A 22,997-nucleotide genomic window follows, 5' to 3' on the forward strand; every position below is an offset into this window, starting at 1 on the left:
CTTCACAGCCACTGACAATGGGTGCACATCCTCCACTATTAAACACATCCTCTACTATAAAACACATCCTCTACTATAAAACACATCCTCTACTATAAAACACATCCACTACTATAAAACACATCCACTACTATTAAACACATCCTCTACTATTAAACACATCCTCTACTATTAAACACATCCTCTACTATAAAACACATCCTCTACTATAAAACACATCCTCTACTATAAAACACATCCACTACTATAAAACACATCCACTACTATAAAACACATCCTCTACTATTAAACACATCCTCTACTATTAAACACATCCTCTACTATAAAACACATCCTCTACTATAAAACACATCCTCTACTATAAAACACATCCTCTACTATAAAACACATCCACTACTATAAAACACATCCTCTACTATTAAACACATCCTCTACTATAAAACACATCCTCTACTATTAAACACATCCTCTACTATAAAACACATCCACTACTATAAAACACATCCACTACTATAAAACACATCCTCTACTATAAAACACATCCTCTACTATAAAACACATCCTCTACTATAAAACACATCCTCTACTATAAAACACATCCACTACTATAAAACACATCCTCTACTATAAAACACATCCTCTACTATAAAACACATCCTCTACTATAAAACACATCCTCTACTATAAAACACATCCTCTACTATAAAACACATCCACTACTATAAAACACATCCTCTACTATAAAACACATCCTCCATCTCCACTCTGTATAGAATGTGATTATCCTGGCATAGGCTCTCTATAGGCTCTCTATAGAATGTGATTATCCTGGCGTAGGCTCTCTATAGGCTCTCTATAGAATGTGATTATCCTGGCGTAGGCTCCATGTGGATTGAGATCAAAGGGGATACTGAGAACAGACCCCAGAACATTCCCTGCTCGGCTAACTTCTCCTTCACAACCCTGACTGGGAGTCCTGGTCTGGCTCCATTGGGAATGGATCTGGGAATGGTTTGTGATGACAGACAGGTTGTTCCATGTCATTTCAACAAGCCATGACCCCCACCATGTCAGATTGTTCTGAAATCCTTTGTTAGAAACAGATGAGATGTTTGCCTGAGTTACACCAGGAATGCACAATCCCTCAATCAGTGCTCAGACTGTCCGCAATAGGCTGAGAGGCTGAACTGAGGGCTTTTAGGCCTGTTGTAAGGCAGGTCCTCACCAGACATCACTGGCAACAACGTCGCCTATGGGCACAAACGCACCGTCGCTGGACCAGACAGGACTGGCAAAAAGTGCTCCGTCATGGTCTGGGGCGGTGTGTCACAGCATCATTGGACTGAGCTTGTTGTCATTGCAGGCAATCTCAACGTTGTGCGTTACAGGGAAGACATCCTCCTCCCTCATGTGGTACCCTTCCTGCAGGCTCATCCTGACATGACCCTCCAGCATGACAATGCCACCAGCCATACTGCTCGTTCTGTGCGTGATTTCCTGCAAGTCAGGAATGTCAGTGTTCTGCCATGGCCAGCAAAGAGCCCGGATCTCAATCCCATTGAGCACGTCTGGGACCTGTTGGATCGGAGGGTCAGGGCTAGGGCCATTTCCCCCCAGAAATGTCTGGGACCTGTTGGATCGGAGGGTCAGGGCTAGGACCATTTCCCCCCATAAGTGTCTGGGACCTGTTGGCTCGGAGGGTCAGGGCTAGGGCCATTCCCCCCAGAAGTGTCTGGGACCTGTTGGATCGGAGGGTCAGGGCTAGGGCCATTTCCCCCCAGAAGTGTCCGGGAACTTGCAGGTGCCTTGGTGGAAGAGTGGGATAAACATCTCACTGCAAGAACTGGCAAATCTGGTGCAGTCCATGAGGAGATGCACTGCAGTACTTAATGCAGCTGGTGGCCACACCAGATACTGACTGTTACTTTTGATTTTGTCCCCCCCCTTTTGTTCAGGGACACATTATTCCATTTCTGTTAGTCACATGTCTGTGGAACTTGTTCAGTTTATGTCTGTTGTTGAATCTTATGTTCATACAAATATTTACACATGTTAAGTTTGCTGAAAATAAACTCAGATGACAGTGAGAGGACTTTTATTTTATTTTTTGCTGATTTTATGAATCCTAGAAATTAAAATTACCAAATTGGAGATCAAATTATATTTCAACAAAATGTTTCAGGAATGGTAATCATATCTGTTTGTAACAACAGAACATTCTGAGATGGTGTGTGTCGATATCCTCTTAATTTAGTTTTTTGAGGTGGAACGACCGTATAAGGTGGGGGGAAACCGGACCAAACTGGTTTCTTTACAGGAAGAGTAATCACTTTAACCTTTGTGTGTGTGTTGATTGGAAGCAGCTGTCTCTCACACATTACAGGACATTGGAGGTTAACAGCAGGGCAACGGGGCTAATTACCTCGGCACAGAGAGGATATAGTATAGCTTTACACAGTAGTCAATCATAGAGTAACACTGACAGACTGGACACACACACACACACACACACACAGTATGTTGAACACACACACACACGCACACTGTATGTTGACGACACAGATCTCTTGAGATTGCGTGAGTTCTTAGATAAGTGAAACTTCCATGACTCTAGTTGAAATGTCATCCTCAGTGAGATGTATACACAGGTCTACCACGCTAATCAATAGACTTACCTGTCCTACCATGAGTCAAGGAGGAGATGGAGGCATCAACCCAGTTGAGGTGCCTGACAAATCTGAGAGAACCACATTTGGAGCAAAAAGTTCATTCGTACCTCCCCCAAACGCAATGTGTCCATAGAAACCTTCTGTAGGATTGTTGAAAATGATGTAGGTGACCTACTGAAAGACAAACAGAAACACAAATCCTATGATAACCTGAGTAGAGACGAGAGAATGGCTCTTAAGGACTTAGTCAGATCCTTCCATTATCATGAACAGAATGTGACGGAGGAGGAATTTGTATACAAAACAAATGTGACTGTGTGAATGAATGTCGCTGACAACTATCTAAAGGTGGCTTCTATCGTAAACTGAATTGTGACCCAACCCTAGAATTCCAGCATAAATCTCATCCACAGTGGAAAGCTGTTTGGAATCAGGACAAATCAAACAAGAAGAAGCTGAATTTCTATGTGTGAAATTTCCTAAGTTACCAACTTTCTATACAGTTGCTAAATTACACAAACAAGTGTCTCCTCCCCCAGGTAGACCCAGTGTCTCGTCCCCCGGGTAGACCCAGTGTCTCGTCCCCCGGGTAGACCCAGTGTCTCGTCCCCCGGGTAGACCCAGTGTCTCGTCCCCCGGGTAGACCCAGTGTCTCGTCCCCCGGGTAGACCCAGTGTCTCGTCCCCCGGGTAGACCCAGTGTCTCGTCCCCCGGGTAGACCCAGTGTCTCGTCCCCCGGGTAGACCCAGTGTCTCCTCCCCCGGGTAGACCCAGTGTCTCCTCCCCCGGGGAGACCCAGTGTCTCCTCCCCCGGGGAGACCCATTGTAGCAGCAATCGACTCTGTGACATCCAACATTTCTACATTTGTGGATTACCACATTAAACCGATGGTTGAGAATCTCCCATCTTCTGTCAGACACTAGTCACATGACCTCATTGATAGAGGGCTTAGGAAGGATACCAGAGGGCACTCTGCTGGACACTTTTGATGTGGAGAGCTTGTACACTAACATCCCACACACTGGAGGCTTGCAGGCGCTGCAGCATGTCCTACAGCAGAGAGACTCCACTTGCTCCATCTAATGATTGCATCTTACAACTTACTGAACTGGTATTATCCCATAACTACTTTGTCTTTGAGTCAGACCTTTTCCTTCAAATTTGGGGTGTAGCCATGGGCTCCCCCTTTTCCCCCAACTATGCAAACCTGTATGTGGGACAATTTTAAGAAGCACTCCTTTATAAAACGGAGACACACCCCTTACTTTATAAAATAGTCCTATGGAAGAGATACATAGATGTCTTTGTGTTCTGGGAAGGAAGTCCGCGGGAGCTAAATTAATTCCAAACTCTACTAAACGAGAGCTCTGAATACCTCAAATTCACCATGCAGACTGATGAGAGAAAAATAAACTACCTGGACTTATGGATCATCAAAGAGTGATGCATTACACACAGACTTGTACACAAAGCCCACAGATCGCAATACCCTGCTACATGGGGGTAAAGGTCAAATGAAAAAGAATGTTCTACCATACAGCCAGTCATGCAGGGTTAAACCAATCTGTGGTCATCAGACAGATTTTGACAGCAATGCTAAAAAAAAAGACATTCAAAATGAGGCTACAAGGACAAAACTCTTGATGCTGCCATGATTAAAATATCTCAAAAACCAAGAGAGGAATGACTAAAAACTCAACCAAAGAAGAAAAACAACACAACCGTCTTTTGCACTAAGTACACCAAGGGTTCAGTGGAAATGAAAGCAATCCTGATAAAGCACTGGCATATTCTGCAATCAGACAACAAAAATCACACACCTCTTCAAGGAAACCCCACTGGTGGTCTATAAGTGTGGTCGTAATATTGGAGATAGTTTGGTGAGATCTGACCTGCCCCCTGAGCCCACTCAGACACTCTTGGAGACAGTTTGGTGAGATCTGACCTGCCCCCTGAGCCCACTCAGACACTCTTGGAGACAGTTTGGTGAGATCTGACATGCCCCCTGAGCCCACTCAGACACTCTTGGAGACAGTTTGGTGAGATCTGACATGCCCCCTGAGCCCACTCAGACACTCTTGGAGACAGTTTGGTGAGATCTGACATGCCCCCTGAGCCCACTCAGACACTCTTGGAGACAGTTTGGTGAGATCTGACATGCCCCCTGAGCCCACTCAGACACTCTTGGAGACAGTTTGGTGAGATCTGACATGCCCCCTGAGCCCACTCAGACACTCTTGGAGACAGTTTGGTGAGATCTGACATGCCCCCTGAGCCCACTCAGACACTCTTGGAGACAGTTTGGTGAGATCTGACCTGCCCCCTGAGCCCACTCAGACACTCTTGACACCTAACCCAAATGGGAATGACAAACGTGGCTCATGAGCACAGTGCAATAGCACTATAAAACGTTTTTCTTCAGACACCCACATACAGGTTGAAAGATCCCTGTGAGGGGATCATCTCATGCAAGACCACGGGAGTAATCCATCTCATCACCTGTTCATGTGGAAAAGCCTACGTAGGACAAACGAAAAGACAATTAAAAAAACGCATAGCTGGACCCTGCAGCTCAATCGGGTGTAAGAACATTGACTATCCAGTAGCAGCTCACTTTGTTGAAGCTAACCATTCAATCTCCTCCCTCAAATACACAGGCATTGAGCATGTTGCTCTACCAAGGAGAGGAGGTAACATGGAGATCCTACTACCACAAAGAGAGGGTTACTGGATATCCTGTCTTTAAACATTGACCCTACTGGTCTGAATATTGACTTTGATCTCAGGCCGTTCTTAGGAACAAATCTTATAAATCGATATTCTTTCTACAGTTTATCAGCGAACACCTACTATGTTCCCCCTGTTGATGATGCTCATTATACATTAAGGTTGAACCAAAATATGACATGTAACAAATCTGAAATTAAATACGTAACAATTATGTGAAACTGAGTTAAACAATAATGTATGTTGATGCTAATTCGATGTACAATATTCCATGATGTTTCTATATGATAACAATAGCATAATATATTTCATATGCCATATACCTTTTTAAATGTATTTTTATGTACAGTTTCACCCCTCACTATTGTCATTGGTTGCACCAAACACACTGTTCGTCTACTTAACCTGGTTCAAGTGTTGGTGACATTACCTTGAGAGGCACGGCGATGCTGAAACGTTGGTAAATACCAGTAAACTGCTGGGAGTTCATACATGGAGTCTGGAACTTTCTTTACTTTGGTAGTTCATAGTTTATTTGCCTTTAGTCAGCACCTCCACACAAACACATTTTCCTGGGTGTGCGCCAGCTCATGTTTTTACACACACACACACACACACACACACACACACACACACACACACACACACACACTGTATGTTGAAGACACACACACAGAAACCAATAGGCCGAATCTCTGAAACCCACAACCCCAATCTCCCCAACCCCCAGTCAGTCAGACGGTCACATTGCGATATGAGAAACCACATCACATGGTTTATATGACTTATATTATGACTAAAATATTTCTGCTGTGTGTGTTCTTTTGGAGTTGTGTGGGCTAAGCAGCCGAGAGAGAAGGTTTTGTCCAGAGTTGTGAAAGAGGAATCAAATGTTCAGCCTTGTGCTGATGAAGGAACACACACCCTGATGAGTGACAGTCGTCACGCAGCGCCTCACAACACTCTGAGTGCTGACAATAACAACTAATGCAGCCCCATCAGGTGACACACACAGTGCAATGCTGTGCAGGCATCTTAGGAGACCTCTCCTCACATAGCGCTGATGACATGTGGGGGGCGGGGAGGGGATGCAGGGAGGGGGGGGTGGTGCAGGGAGTTCATGGGACAGTTACCCAGCTCTAATCTGGAACTGGACTCCAACAATCACAAAGACCCAGTGAGAGCTGCAACTGTGGTGTCTAGCTCTACTATTTCATCACAACAAAGACCCAGTGAGAGCTGCCACTGTGGTGTCTAGCTCTACTATTTCATCATATCAAAGACCCAGTGAGAGCTGCCACTGTGGTGTCTAGCTCTACTATTTCAGCATATCAAAGACCCAGTAAGAGCTGCCACTGTGGTGTCTAGCTCTACTATTTCATCATAACAAAGACCCAGTGAGAGCTGCCACTGTGGTGTCTAGCTCTACTATTTCAGAATATCAAAGACCCAGTGAGAGCTGCCACTGTGGTGTCTAGCTCTACTATTTCATCATATCAAAGACCCAGTGAGAGTTGCCACTGTGGTGTCTAGCTCTACTATTTCATCATATCAAAGACCCAGTGAGAGCTGCCACTGTGGTGTCTAGCTCTACTATTTCATCATATCAAAGACCCAGTGAGAGCTGCCACTGTGGTGTCTAGCTCTACTATTTCATCATATCAAAGACCCAGTGAGAGTTGCCACTGTGGTGTCTAGCTCAACTATTTCATCATATCAAAGACCCAGTGAGAGCTGCCACTGTGGTGTCTAGCTCTACTATTTCATCATATCAAAGACCCAGTGAGAGCTGCCACTGTGGTGTCTAGCTCTACTATTTCATCATATCAAAGACCCAGTGAGAGCTGCCACTGTGGTGTCTAGCTCTACTATTTCATCATAACAAAGACCCAGTGAGAGCTGCCACTGGTGTCTAGCTCTACTATTTCATCATATCAAAGACCCAGTGAGAGCTGCCACTGTGGTGTCTAGCTCTACTATTTCATCATAACAAAGACCCAGTGAGAGCTGCCACTGTGGTGTCTAGCTCTACTATTTCATCATATCAAAGACCCAGTGAGAGCTGCCACTGTGGTGTCTAGCTCTACTATGTCCCTCATAATGGTTTCTCAGAGAGCTTACTTCACTTGGGCTTTTGTGAGTAGACTGGAGGGCAGAGCCTGAGTCCCAGTTTGTGTTGATTCTCACTCTGTCCCTCTGTTCTGTCCTCATGAAACATTGTTATGCACTGATTAATACTGTAGACCATCATCATTGTGGTGGTCTGAGCTCTAACACCATGTATAGAGCTTTTAGGACTGTTTGTTTTCTTCAAAAGCCTTCAAGACTGAGTCAGAGCTGTTATGCTGTGTGTCTGTTTGATCCACGTAGAAGTTGCCCTTTGTCACAGGTCCAAAATCAGCTTACTTACATAGCTTCCTTAACTTCCGTTAGGAGGAAAAATACCAACTGACCTTAAGTCAGTGTGTAAATGTAACTTCATTCTCCTCATGGGCTTAAGTGTCCTGACAAGCCCCAGAACTCACTGAGATATTATCACGTTGTTCCCACAGAGGTATTTCAGGAACGGACTGAAGTCATATCTGGGTTGCCTTGGGCAAGAACACACTGTCTTACTAATACAGAACAGAAGAGAGGAGAACAGGACAGTGGAACAGAGGAGTAGAACAGAACATTGTGTTTCTCTGTTGAGCTGTTCCTGTTGGGCTGGTACTGGCAGAACATCAGGTGTGCCTTCTACCTAATCCCCTGAGAGAGAACTTAAGGCAGGCAGTGTTGGTATATTGTAAATGTCTTCATGGCTGGTTTGCATCAGTGCCTGGGGAGGAGCCATCAAATCAAATTTTATTTGTCACATACACATGGTCAGCAGATGTTATTGGTCACATACACATGGTTAGCAGATGTTAATGGTCACATACACATGGTTAGCAGATGTTAATGGTCACATACACATGGTTAGCAGATGTTAATGGTCACATACACATGGTTAGCAGATGTTATTGGTCACATACACAGGGTTAGCAGATGTTATTGGTCACATACACATGGTTAGCAGATGTTAATGGTCACATACACATGGTTAGCAGATGTTAATGGTCACATACACATGGTTAGCAGATGTTAATGGTCACATACACATGGTTAGCAGATGTTAATGGTCACATACACATGGTTAGCAGATGTTATTGGTCACATACACAGGGTTAGCAGATGTTATTGGTCACATACACATGGTTAGCAGATGTTATTGGTCACATACACATGGTTAGCAGATGTTAATACGAGTGTAGCGAAATGCTTGTGCTTCTAGTTCCCACCGTGCAGTAATATCTAACAAGTAATCTAACCTATTAACTACCTTATACACACAAGTGTAAAGGAATGAATAAGAATATGTACATATAAATATATGGATGAGCGATGGCCGAACGACATAGGCAAGATGCAGTAGATGGTATAGAGTACAGTATATACATATGAGATGAGTAATGTAGGGTATGTAAACATTATAGAAAGTGGCATAGGACCAATAAGGACTGTATTATCTCCCCACCCCCCCGCTCCAGCAGCCTCCCTGCTGAGTGGCAAATCATCTGGAAGTATGGAGCAAAATATCAATTATTGACTTGGTCCCAGATCTGTCTTAGCCTGGTCCCAGATCTGTCTTAGCCTGGTCCCAGATCTGTCTTAGCCTGGTCCCAGATCTGTCTTAGCCTGGTCCCAGAGCTGTCTTAGCCTGGTCCCAGAGCTGTCTTAGCCTGGTCCCAGAGCTGTCTTAGCCTGGTCCCAGAGCTGTCTTAGCCTGGTCCCAGAGCTGTCTTAGCCTGGTCCCAGAGCTGTCTTAGCCTGGTCCCAGAGCTGTCTTAGCCTGGTCCCAGAGCTGTCTTAGCCTGGTCCCAGAGCTGTCTTAGCCTGGTCCCAGAGCTGTCTTAGCCTGGTCCCAGGTATGTCTTAGCCTGGTCCCAGGTATGTCTTAGCCTGGTCCCAGGTATGTCTTAGCCTGGTCCCAGGTATGTCTTAGCCTGGTCCCAGGTATGTCTTAGCCTGGTCCCAGGTATGTCTTAGCCTGGTCCCAGAGCTGTCTTAGCCTGGTCCCAGAGCTGTCTTAGCCTGGTCCCAGGTATGTCTTAGCCTGGTCCCAGGTATGTCTTAGCCTGGTCCCAGGTATGTCTTAGCCTGGTCCCAGGTATGTCTTAGCCTGGTCCCAGGTATGTCTTAGCCTGGTCCCAGGTATGTCTTAGCCTGGTCCCAGGTATGTCTTAGCCTGGTCCCAGGTATGTCTTAGCCTAGTCCCAGGTATGTCTTAGCCTGGTCCCAGGTATGTCGTAGCCTGGTCCCAGGTATGTCGTAGCCTAGTCCCAGGTATGTCTTAGCCTGGTCCCAGGTATGTCGTAGCCTAGTCCCAGGTATGTCTTAGCCTGGTCCCAGGTATGTCTTAGCCTGGTCCCAGGTATGTCGTAGCCTAGTCCCAGAGCTGTCTTAGCCTGGTCCCAGGTATGTCGTAGCCTAGTCCCAGGTATGTCGTAGCCTGTTCCCAGGTATGTCTTAGCCTGGTCCCAGGTATGTCGTAGCCTAGTCCCAGGTATGTCTTAGCCTGGTCCCAGGTATGTCTTAGCCTGGTCCCAGGTATGTCGTAGCCTAGTCCCAGGTATGTCTTAGCCTGGTCCCAGGTATGTCTTAGCCTGGTCCCAGGTATGTCTTAGCCTGGTCCCAGGTATGTCGTAGCCTGGTCCCAGGTATGTCTTAGCCTGGTCCCAGGTATGTCTTAGCCTGGTCCCAGGTATGTCGTAGCCTAGTCCCAGAGCTGTCTTAGCCTGGTCCCAGGTATGTCTTAGCCTGGTCCCAGGTATGTCGTAGCCTAGTCCCAGAGCTGTCTTAGCCTGGTCCCAGGTATGTCGTAGCCTAGTCCCAGAGCTGTCTTAGCCTGGTCCCAGGTATGTCTTAGCCTGGTCCCAGGTATGTCGTAGCCTAGTCCCAGGTATGTCTTAGCCTGGTCCCAGGTATGTCTTAGCCTGGTCCCAGGTATGTCTTAGCCTGGTCCCAGGTATGTCTTAGCCTGGTCCCAGGTATGTCGTAGCCTGGTCCCAGGTATGTCTTAGCCTGGTCCCAGGTATGTCTTAGCCTGGTCCCAGAGCTGTCTTAGCCTGGTCCCAGGTATGTCGTAGCCTGGTCCCAGGTATGTCGTAGCCTAGTCCCAGGTATGTCGTAGCCTAGTCCCAGGTATGTCTTAGCCTGGTCCCAGGTATGTCTTAGCCTGGTCCCAGGTATGTCGTAGCCTAGTCCCAGAGCTGTCTTAGCCTGGTCCCAGGTATGTCGTAGCCTGGTCCCAGTTACTGACTGTTTTCATCCCTTCTAATAAAGGAGATGAAGAGGTTTATGAACCAGGTAAAGGTCAAAGTGCTCATAGAGAAGCTACAGAGATCATGGTGGTGGTGTGGTCTGATTTTTTTACGCTTCATTCATGTTTCTACTGAGGATGTTGCTTTGTTCTCTGGGTCAGAAGGAATGTATCAACTTTGGGTCACAGCCAAAGTTTTTGGTTAGGTCTCACAACAACCCACCCAAAAGTTTTGGAAAAAAGTTTGTGAATCGTTGTGAGTTTTTGCAAAGACGAGTTTCTCTGCCCCCATGCTGAGGGCGTACCCATAATGCAACAGGACGTACCCGTAATGCAACAGGACACCTTTGTTACCTTGGCACTGTGCCACTCCTCTCAACCTCTCTTCGAATCCCTTTGATTCCAGGAGAGTTTGACTACCGAAAACCTGTAGGCAGGGATGAAAGGATGAGGGGAGGAGAGAAGAGGAGTTTGCCTGCAAAGCGAATGCTGCAAACGCTTCTTTCTTTTGAAAAAAAAAACAACTTGTTTTATCGGCCGTGTCAAATTCACTGATCCACATCTCAACATCTGAGGGGAGTTTGGGGAGCGGGTGAATTGATTTTCCCTCCTTTATATTTAGTGGGAAGGATGAGGATGAATAACAATGAAAGAATGGAAGGTAGAAACGCTGAAGTAGAACTGAATAACTTAGTGCTAAAAAATATAAAAAATAATTCTGAGGATGTTATTAAACGTTGTTAACCTTAATGTCTTCATGTTTATTTCATGTCTTATTAGCTGTTGAAACGTCCCCTCGGGCCTGTCTGTGATGACTAAGTTACAAAGCCACAGAAAGACTAATAGAATGGAATGATTAAGATTAAGAACTAATTATATATTTTCCCCTTATCTGTATATTTCTATCTCTCTCTTCTCCCCCTCTCACTCCTTCCTTCCTCTTCTTCTATCTCTCTCTTCTCCCCCTCTCACTCCTTCCTTCCTCCTATCTCTCTCTTCTCCCCCTCTCACTCCTTCCTTCCTCTTCTTCTATCTCTCTCTTCTCCCCCTCTCACTCCTTCCTTCCTCTTCTTCTATCGCTCTCTTCTCCCCCTCTCACTCCTTCCTTCCTCTTCTTCTATCTCTCTCTTCTCCCCCTCTCACTCCTTCCTTCCTCTTCTTCTATCTCTCTCTTCTCCCCCTCTCGCTCTCTTTCTTTCTTTACCAAGTTACAAAGAGACATAAAGAGTAACAGAATAATTTTTCTCTTCCTCTCCTCCAGAGATGGCGTGGCGGTGGGTCCTGGCTGCCATCTTGGCGACGTCGTCTCTCTCCCTCCTCGGCTCCGCCTACGACGAGTTCACCTCCGACACCCTCATCAATAACGTAGTCCAGGACCCAATCACCAGCCGGCTGTACGTGGGCACGGTCAATGCCCTCTACCAACTGGACCAATCCCTGCACCCCGAGGCACACACCAGAACAGGACCCGAACTGGACAACCGCCAGTGTACCCCGCCCGTGACTTCCTGTGAGGAAGCAGTGGAGACAGACAACCATAACAAACTGCTCCTCATCCATCCATCCAAAGACACCTTGATAGTGTGTGGGAGTCTGTACAGAGGAATCTGTTCTCTGAGGAACCTGTCTAATGTGGAGCAGCTGCTGTACTTCAGCGATACGAAAGGAGAGAAGTCGTACGTGGCCAGTGCTGAGGAGAGTGTGTCGGTAGTAGGGGTCATGTCTTACTACTTCAAGGACAAGGGGAACTTCACCGTCTTCCTGGTAGGTGGACGAACCGCTCCGTGATATATCACAGTAATAATAATGTCATTTAGCAGACACTTTTAGTCAAAGCGACTTGTATAAATGTTTTACATATTGGGTGGTCCCAGGAATCAAACCCACTATCCTGGCGTTGCAATCGCAATGCTGATGTCGTATTGGGAATTAAAATTGTAAAGGTACTAGATAATAGAATTTCCCATGTTCTGTTCCCTCGGTCTCGTCCTAGGTGTGTAAAGGTTATGTCAGCCATGACAGCACCAAGCTGAACCATGTTGTATTTACTTCCTGGTCATCATGGTAACTCGTATTTGCCCCTCTCTGTTCTCTTCAGGTGGCTAAGGGCTACGGCAGCCATGACAGCACCAAGCTGATCAGCACCCGTATCCTCCAGGTCCACAGTGACTGGGTGTTGTTCGAAAGCATCATTGAGGCCTCGGCCGTCCAGTCCAACCCCTTCACACTGCGCTACCTCCATGACTTCAGACACGTCTTCAAGGTGAGAGAGACGGAGAAAATCCTTCTACACACACAGCAGTGTGAAACATCCCCTCAGGGCTGTGAATACAACGCCAGAAAGAGACTGAAAGATGAATAATGATTCATGGAACTCATTCTCTTCTATCTCATTCTTTCTCTCTCCTCTATTTCCATCTCTCGTCTTCCAGGACGAGGGCTTTGTCTACTTCCTGTTCTCCAGAACCCTGGGCGCCCAGGATTCAGGAACCAAGAACTTCACCTTTATCTCCAGGATGTGTGAGAACGACCACAACTACTACTCGTACACAGAGCTCCAGCTGAACTGCAGCGCGGGGAACAAGTACAACAAGGTTCAGGCAGCCTACGTGACCCTCCCAGGAGAAGCCCTGGCCAAGAATATGAGCTCCTCTGGCTGGTACGGACCGGTTGGAGCCCAGGATAAGGTATCTATTTATTTTCCCCCTCTAACAATTTAAACTTAATCCACTAACCAGTTCAATTCTATACCCCAATTCAATGATAAAACCCCTAATAGAATTGCCCTAAGGGGACAAATAGTTGTTTGAATAAGATTGAATCCCACAAATGAGTTTGGACAGATAAAGCGGCATTTCACCTTTACTTAAGGAGGCAAGTCTGAACCGTGAGAACAGTGAGTTAGGAACAGTGAGGTAGGAACAGTGAGGTAGGAACAGTGAGTTAGGAACAGTGAGTTAGGAACAGTGAGTTAGGAACAGTGAGTTAGGAACAGTGAGTTAGGAACAGTGAGTTAGGAACAGTGAGGTAGGAACAGTGAGGTAGGAACAGTGAGGTAGGAACAGTGAGGTAGGAACAGTGAGGTAGGAACAGTGAGGTAGGAACAGTGAGGTAGGAACAGTGAGGTAGGAACAGTGAGTCAGGAACAGTGAGTCAGGAACAGTGAGTCAGGAACAGTGAGTCAGGAACAGTGAGTCAGGAACAGTGAGTCAGGAACAGTGAGTCAGGAACAGTGAGTCAGGAACAGTGAGGTAGGAACAGTGAGGTAAGAACAGTGAGTTAAGAACAGTGACTGGTGTTTTCCTGTCAGGTTGTGTTTGTGGTGTTCAGCTCGGACGACGACAGCACCAGCTCGGCAGTGTGTATGTACCCACTGAGGGCCATCAACCAGAGACTGGTGGAGATCATAGGAGCCTGCTACAGCACCAAGGGACAAATAAACAACAAGTCTGCTGTCTACTCACCATACTCCTCCAAGTCAGACGAGCTGTGTAAAATTGAAAAAGAGGTTTGTAGCCTTACCAGTCCCTCCAGTCAAGGGCAGTCGTACTGTATGTCCTTTCGTATGGAGAGCGAGAATGTACGTGCTGTCAGTTTTGAAGCAATTGATGGTTTTCTAGTTTACCTTGACGTTATGGTCGTTGCTCTTCTACAGGATGTAGATATAATGTATTAACTGCTACATTATCACTTCTACCTACTAGTGAGATAATGTATCTGACATTGATTCCTTCCCTCTTCAGAAGGGCATGGTGACCAATCAAAAGTGTGGTGCTGAGTTCCTGCCCTCCCCGCTGGCCAGCAGGGCAGAGTTCGCCCTGGCAACCGACCCTGTTTTCACCAAGAAGGGCCTGATGACCGCTGTGGCCGTCGCTGTGGAAACAGAGCACGCCGTTGCCTTCCTGGGGACTACTTTAGGAGAGGTACTAGCTAACAGTGATGAACATTCCAAGTCTTTTCGTTGAGCCGGGTCTTTTGGCTCCCAAACAGATCTTTGATCAGTAATTCTTACAAACGGATGAAAAACCATGAACAATATGACATCTAAAGCCTAAAGGGTTGCCTTCCATTATGTCAAATTGTGACATGAGTTCAATTCAATAGTTTACGTGACATTTTTTTTCACCTTTGCAAAAACAATTAACTGAACTCCAGATAATGTTTGAGTTACCATCTTCAGAGAGTGTTTATCTAACTGAACTCCAGATAATGGTTAAATTACCATCTTCAGAGAATGTTTATCTAACTGAACTCCAGATAATGGTTAAATTACCATCTTCAGAGAATGTTTCTGTAACTGAACTCCAGATAATGGTTAAATTACCATCTTCAGAGAATGTTTCTCTAACTGAACTCCAGATAATGGTTGTCTTGAGCTCAAACGGCAGGAGTCACAGGGAGCCAATCAGGGAGACAAATTAAAAGCTCTTTCACAGATGAGATTCAGTTCCCGACGTTCCCCCAAAACAGCCGTTCAAAAAGAGACGTTGGTTTGCAGATTATCTGTCACTACTAGCTACCACCTTTACTGTTGACCTGTCACTACTAGCTACCACCTTACTGTTGACCTGTCACTACTAGCTACCACCTTACTGTTGACCTGTCACTGCTAGGTACCACCTTACTGTTGACCTGTCACTACTAGGTACCACCTTACTGTTGACCTGTCACTACTAGCTACCACCTTACTGTTGACCTGTCACTACTAGCTACCACCTTAGTGTTGACCTGTCACTACTAGCTACCATCTTACTATCGACCTGTCACTGCTAGCTACCACCTTACTGTTGACCTGTCACTACTAGCTACCACCTTACTGTTGACCTGTCACTACTAGGTACCATCTTACTGTTGACCTGTCACTACTAGCTACCACCTTACTGTTGACCTGTCACTGCTAGCTACCACCTTACTGTTGACCTGTCACTGCTAGCTACCACCTTACTGTTGACCTGTCACTGCTAGCTACCACCTTACTGTTGACCTGTCACTGCTAGCTACCACCTTACTGTTGACCTGTCACTGCTAGCTACCACCTTACTGTTGACCTGTCACTGCTAGCTACCACCTTACTGTTGACCTGTCACTACTAGCTACCACCTTACTGTTGACCTGTCACTGCTAGCTACCACCTTACTGTTGACCTGTCACTGCTAGCTACCACCTTACTGTTGACCTGTCACTACTAGCTACCACCTTACTGTTGACCTGTCACTGCTAGCTACCACCTTACTGTTGACCTGTCACTACTAGCTACCACCTTACTGTTGACCTGTCACTGCTAGCTACCACCTTACTGTTGACCTGTCACTACTAGCTACCACCTTACTGTTGACCTGTCACTACTAGCTACCACCTTACTGTTGACCTGTCACTACTAGCTACCACCTTACTGTTGACCTGTCACTACTAGGTACCATCTTACTGTTGACCTGTCACTACTAGCTACCACCTTACTGTTGACCTGTCACTGCTAGCTACCACCTTACTGTTAACCTGTCACTACTAGGTACCACCTTACTGTTGACCTGTCACTACTAGGTACCACCTTACTGTTGACCTGTCACTGCTAGCTACCATCTTACTGTTGACCTGTCACTACTAGCTACCACCTTACTGTTGACCTGTCACTACTAGCTACCACCTTACTGTTGACCTGTCACTACTAGGTACCACCTTACTGTTGACCTGTCACTGCTAGCTACCATCTTACTGTTGACCTGTCACTACTAGCTACCACCTTACTGTTGACCTGTCACTACTAGGTACCACCTTACTGTTGACCTGTCACTGCTAGCTACCACCTTACTGTTGACCTGTCACTACTAGGTACCACCTTACTGTTAACCTGTCACTACTAGCTACCACCTTACTGTTGATCTGTCACTACTAGCTACCACCTTACTGTTGACCTGTCACTACTAGCTACCACCTTACTGTTGACCTGTCACTACTAGGTACCACCTTACTGTTGACCTGTCACTACTAGCTACCACCTTACTGTTGACCTGTCACTACTAGCTACCACCTTACTGTTGACCTGTCACTGCTAGCTACCACCTTACTGTTGACCTGTCACTACTAGCTACCACCTTACTGTTGACCTGTCACTACTAGCTACCACCTTACTGTTGACCTGTCACTACTAGCTACCACCTTACTGTTGACCTGTCACTGCTAGCTACCACCTTACTGTTGACCTGTCACTACTAGGTACCACCTTACTGTTAACCTGTCACTACTAGCTACCACCTTACTGTTGATCTGTCACTACTAGCTACCACCTTACTGTTGATCTGTCACTACTAGCTACCACCTTACTGTTAACCTGTCACTACTAGCTACCACCTTACTGTTGATCTGTCACTACTAGCTACCACCTTACTGTTGACCTGTCACTACTAGCTACCACCTTACTGTTGACCTGTCACTACTAGCTACCACCTTACTGTTGACCTGTCACTACTAGGTACCACCTTAATGTTGACCTGTCACTACTAGCTACCACCTTACTGTTGACCTGTCACTACTAGCTACCACCTTACTGTTGACCTGTCACTGCTAGCTACCACCTTACTGTTGACCTGTCACTACTAGCTACCACCTTACTGTTGACCTGTCACTACTAGCTACCACCTTACTGTTGACCTGTCACTACTAGCTACCACCTTACTGTTGACCTGTCACTGCTAGCTACCACCTTACTGTTGACCTGTCACTACTAGCTACCACCTTACTGTTGACCTGTCACTACTAGCTACCACCTTACTGTTAACCTGTCACTACTAGCTACCACCTTAGTGTTGACCTGTCACTACTAGCTACCACCTTACTGTTGACCTGTCACTACTAGCTACCACCTTACTGTTGACCTGTCACTACTAGCTACCACCTTACTGTTGACCTGTCACTACTAGCTACCACCTTACTGTTGACCTGTCACTACTAGCTACCACCTTAGTGTTGACCTGTCACTACTAGCTACCACCTTAGTGTTGACCTGTCACTACTAGCTACCACCTTACTGTTGACCTGTCACTACTAGGTACCACCTTACTGTTAACCTGTCACTACTAGCTACCACCTTACTCTTGACCTGTCACTGCTAGCTACCACCTTACTGTTAACCTGTCACTACTAGCTACCACCTTACTGTTAACCTGTCACTACTAGCTACCACCTTACTGTTGACCTGTCACTACTAGCTACCACCTTACTGTTGACCTGTCACTGCTAGCTACCACCTTACTGTTGACCTGTCACTACTAGCTACCATCTTACTGTTGATCTGTCACTACTAGGTACCACCTTACTGTTGACCTGTCACTGCTAGCTACCACCTTACTGTTGACCTGTCACTACTAGCTACCACCTTACTGTTGACCTGTCACTACTAGGTACCACCTTACTGTTAACCTGTCACTACTAGCTACCACCTTACTGTTGACCTGTCACTACTAGCTACCACCTTACTGTTGATCTGTCACTACTAGGTACCACCTTACTGTTGATCTGTCACTACTAGCTACCACCTTACTGTTGACCTGTCACTACTAGCTACCACCTTACTGTTGACCTGTCACTACTAGCTACCACCTTACTGTTGACCTGTCACTACTAGCTACCACCTTACTGTTGACCTGTCACTACTAGCTACCACCTTACTGTTGACCTGTCACTGCTAGCTACCACCTTACTGTTGACCTGTCACTACTAGGTACCACCTTACTGTTGATCTGTCACTACTAGCTACCACCTTACTGTTGATCTGTCACTACTAGCTACCACCTTACTGTTGATCTGTCACTACTAGCTACCACCTTACTGTTGATCTGTCACTACTAGCTACCACCTTACTGTTGACCTGTCACTACTAGCTACCACCTTACTGTTGACCTGTCACTACTAGCTACCACCTTACTGTTGACCTGTCACTACTAGCTACCACCTTACTGTTGATCTGTCACTACTAGGTACCACCTTACTGTTGATCTGTCACTACTAGCTACCACCTTACTGTTGATCTGTCACTACTAGCTACCACCTTACTGTTGACCTGTCACTACTAGCTACCACCTTACTGTTGACCTGTCACTACTAGCTACCACCTTAGTGTTGACCTGTCACTACTAGCTACCACCTTACTGTTGACCTGTCACTGCTAGGTACCACCTTACTGTTAACCTGTCACTGCTAGGTACCACCTTACTGTTGACCTGTCACTACTAGCTACCACCTTACTGTTGACCTGTCACTACTAGCTACCACCTTACTGTTGACCTGTCACTACTAGCTACCACCTTACTGTTGACCTGTCACTACTAGCTACCACCTTACTGTTGACCTGTCACTACTAGCTACCACCTTACTGTTGACCTGTCACTACTAGCTACCACCTTACTGTTGACCTGTCACTGCTAGCTACCACCTTACTGTTGACCTGTCACTACTAGCTACCACCTTACTGTTGACCTGTCACTACTAGGTACCACCTTACTGTTGACCTGTCACTACTAGCTACCACCTTACTGTTGACCTGTCACTACTAGCTACCACCTTACTGTTGACCTGTCACTACTAGCTACCACCTTACTGTTGACCTGTCACTACTAGCTACCACCTTACTGTTGACCTGTCACTACTAGCTACCACCTTACTGTTGACCTGTCACTACTAGGTACCACCTTAGTGTTGACCTGTCACTACTAGGTACCATCTTACTGTTGACCTGTCACTGCTAGCTACCACCTTACTGTTGACCTGTCACTACTAGCTACCACCTTACTGTTGACCTGTCACTACTAGGTACCACCTTAGTGTTGACCTGTCACTACTAGGTACCATCTTACTGTTGACCTGTCACTACTAGCTACCACCTTACTGTTGACCTGTCACTACTAGCTACCACCTTACTGTTGACCTGTCACTGCTAGCTACCACCTTACTGTTGACCTGTCACTGCTAGCTACCACCTTACTGTTGACCTGTCACTACTAGCTACCACCTTACTGTTGACCTGTCACTACTAGCTACCACCTTACTGTTGACCTGTCACTACTAGCTACCACCTTACTGTTGACCTGTCACTACTAGCTACCACCTTACTGTTGACCTGTCACTACTAGCTACCACCTTACTGTTGACCTGTCACTACTAGCTACCACCTTACTGTTGACCTGTCACTACTAGCTACCACCTTACTGTTGACCTGTCACTACTAGGTACCACCTTAGTGTTGACCTGTCACTGCTAGCTACCACCTTACTGTTGACCTGTCACTACTAGGTACCACCTTAGTGTTGACCTGTCACTACTAGCTACCACCTTACTGTTGACCTGTCACTACTAGCTACCACCTTACTGTTGACCTGTCACTACTAGCTACCACCTTACTGTTGACCTGTCACTACTAGGTACCACCTTAGTGTTGACCTGTCACTGCTAGCTACCACCTTACTGTTGACCTGTCACTGCTAGCTACCACCTTACTGTTGACCTGTCACTACTAGCTACCACCTTACTGTTGACCTGTCACTACTAGCTACCACCTTACTGTTGACCTGTCACTACTAGCTACCACCTTACTGTTGACCTGTCACTACTAGCTACCACCTTACTGTTGACCTGTCACTGCTAGCTACCACCTTACTGTTGACCTGTCACTACTAGCTACCACCTTACTGTTGACCTGTCACTACTAGCTACCACCTTACTGTTGACCTGTCACTACTAGCTACCACCTTACTGTTGACCTGTCACTACTAGCTACCACCTTACTGTTGACCTGTCACTACTAGCTACCACCTTACTGTTAACCTGTCACTACTAGCTACCACCTTACTGTTGACCTGTCACTGCTAGCTACCACCTTACTGTTGACCTGTCACTACTAGCTACCACCTTACTGTTGACCTGTCACTGCTAGCTACCACCTTACTGTTGACCTGTCACTACTAGCTACCACCTTACTGTTGATCTGTCACTACTAGCTACCACCTTACTGTTGACCTGTCACTGCTAGCTACCACCTTACTGTTGACCTGTCACTACTAGCTACCACCTTACTGTTGATCTGTCACTACTAGCTACCACCTTACTGTTGATCTGTCACTACTAGCTACCACCTTACTGTTGATCTGTCACTACTAGCTACCACCTTACTGTTGACCTGTCACTGCTAGCTACCACCTTACTGTTGACCTGTCACTACTAGCTACCACCTTACTGTTGACCTGTCACTACTAGCTACCACCTTACTGTTGACCTGTCACTACTAGCTACCACCTTACTGTTAACCTGTCACTACTAGCTACCACCTTACTGTTGACCTGTCACTGCTAGCTACCACCTTACTGTTGACCTGTCACTACTAGCTACCACCTTACTGTTGACCTGTCACTGCTAGCTACCACCTTACTGTTGATCTGTCACTACTAGCTACCACCTTACTGTTGACCTGTCACTGCTAGCTACCACCTTACTGTTGACCTGTCACTACTAGCTACCACCTTACTGTTGACCTGTCACTACTAGCTACCACCTTACTGTTGACCTGTCACTACTAGCTACCACCTTACTGTTGACCTGTCACTACTAGCTACCACCTTACTGTTGACCTGTCACTACTAGCTACCACCTTACTGTTGACCTGTCACTGCTAGCTACCACCTTACTGTTGATCTGTCACTACTAGCTACCACCTTACTGTTGACCTGTCACTGCTAGCTACCACCTTACTGTTGACCTGTCACTACTAGCTACCACCTTACTGTTGACCTGTCACTACTAGCTACCACCTTACTGTTGACCTGTCACTACTAGCTACCACCTTACTGTTGACCTGTCACTACTAGCTACCACCTTACTGTTGACCTGTCACTACTAGCTACCACCTTAGTATTGACCTGTCACTACTAGCTACCCCCTTAGTATTGACCTGTCACTGCTAGCTACCACCTTACTGTTGACCTGTCACTGCTAGCTACCACCTTACTGTTGACCTGTCACTGCTAGCTACCACCTTACTGTTGACCTGTCACTACTAGCTACCACCTTACTGTTGACCTGTCACTGCTAGCTACCACCTTACTGTTGACCTGTCACTACTAGCTACCACCTTACTGTTGACCTGTCACTACTAGCTACCACCTTACTGTTGACCTGTCACTACTAGCTACCACCTTACTGTTGACCTGTCACTACTAGCTACCACCTTACTGTTGACCTGTCACTACTAGCTACCACCTTACTGTTGACCTGTCACTACTAGCTACCACCTTACTGTTGACCTGTCACTACTAGCTACCACCTTACTGTTGACCTGTCACTACTAGCTACCACCTTACTGTTGACCTGTCACTGCTAGCTACCACCTTACTGTTGACCTGTCACTACTAGCTACCACCTTACTGTTGACCTGTCACTACTAGCTACCACCTTACTGTTGACCTGTCACTACTAGCTACCACCTTAGTGTTGACCTGTCACTACTAGCTACCACCTTACTGTTGACCTGTCACTACTAGCTACCACCTTACTGTTGACCTGTCACTACTAGCTACCACCTTACTGTTGACCTGTCACTACTAGCTACCACCTTACTGTTGATCTGTCACTGCTAGCTACCATCTTACTATCGACCTGTCACTGCTAGCTACCACCTTACTGTTGACCTGTCACTACTAGCTACCACCTTACTGTTGACCTGTCACTACTAGCTACCACCTTACTGTTGACCTGTCACTGCTAGCTACCACCTTACTGTTAACCTGTCACTACTAGCTACCACCTTACTGTTGACCTGTCACTACTAGCTACCACCTTACTGTTGACCTGTCACTACTAGCTACCACCTTACTGTTGACCTGTCACTACTAGCTACCACCTTACTGTTGACCTGTCACTACTAGCTACCACCTTACTGTTGATCTGTCACTACTAGCTACCACCTTACTGTTGACCTGTCACTACTAGCTACCACCTTACTGTTGACCTGTCACTACTAGCTACCACCTTACTGTTGACCTGTCACTGCTAGCTACCACCTTACTGTTGACCTGTCACTACTAGCTACCACCTTACTGTTGACCTGTCACTGCTAGCTACCACCTTACTGTTGACCTGTCACTGCTAGCTACCACCTTACTGTTGACCTGTCACTACTAGCTACCACCTTACTGTTGACCTGTCACTACTAGCTACCACCTTACTGTTGACCTGTCACTACTAGCTACCACCTTACTGTTGACCTGTCACTACT

The 22,997-nt window shown here is 46.3% G+C and overlaps 1 protein-coding gene across 1 annotated transcript in view; it reads left to right on the top strand.

Annotated features, from left to right (window-relative positions):
• Positions 1–22,997, top strand: part of LOC110490812 (plexin-B2) — a 184,912-nt gene that overhangs the window by 102,240 nt on the left and 59,675 nt on the right. Inside the window, exons 2-6 of the mRNA XM_036945206.1 lie at positions 12,000–12,502; positions 12,837–13,001; positions 13,171–13,425; positions 14,049–14,246; positions 14,482–14,661. Coding sequence (XP_036801101.1) covers positions 12,002–12,502; positions 12,837–13,001; positions 13,171–13,425; positions 14,049–14,246; positions 14,482–14,661 — 1,299 coding nt within the window. The 5' untranslated portion in view covers positions 12,000–12,001. The remainder of the gene's footprint in view (positions 1–11,999; positions 12,503–12,836; positions 13,002–13,170; positions 13,426–14,048; positions 14,247–14,481; positions 14,662–22,997) is intronic.

The sequence above is a fragment of the Oncorhynchus mykiss genome, chromosome 15 (genome assembly GCF_013265735.2).
Source record: "Oncorhynchus mykiss isolate Arlee chromosome 15, USDA_OmykA_1.1, whole genome shotgun sequence".
In the NCBI taxonomy this organism is placed as follows: Eukaryota; Metazoa; Chordata; class Actinopteri; order Salmoniformes; family Salmonidae; genus Oncorhynchus; species Oncorhynchus mykiss.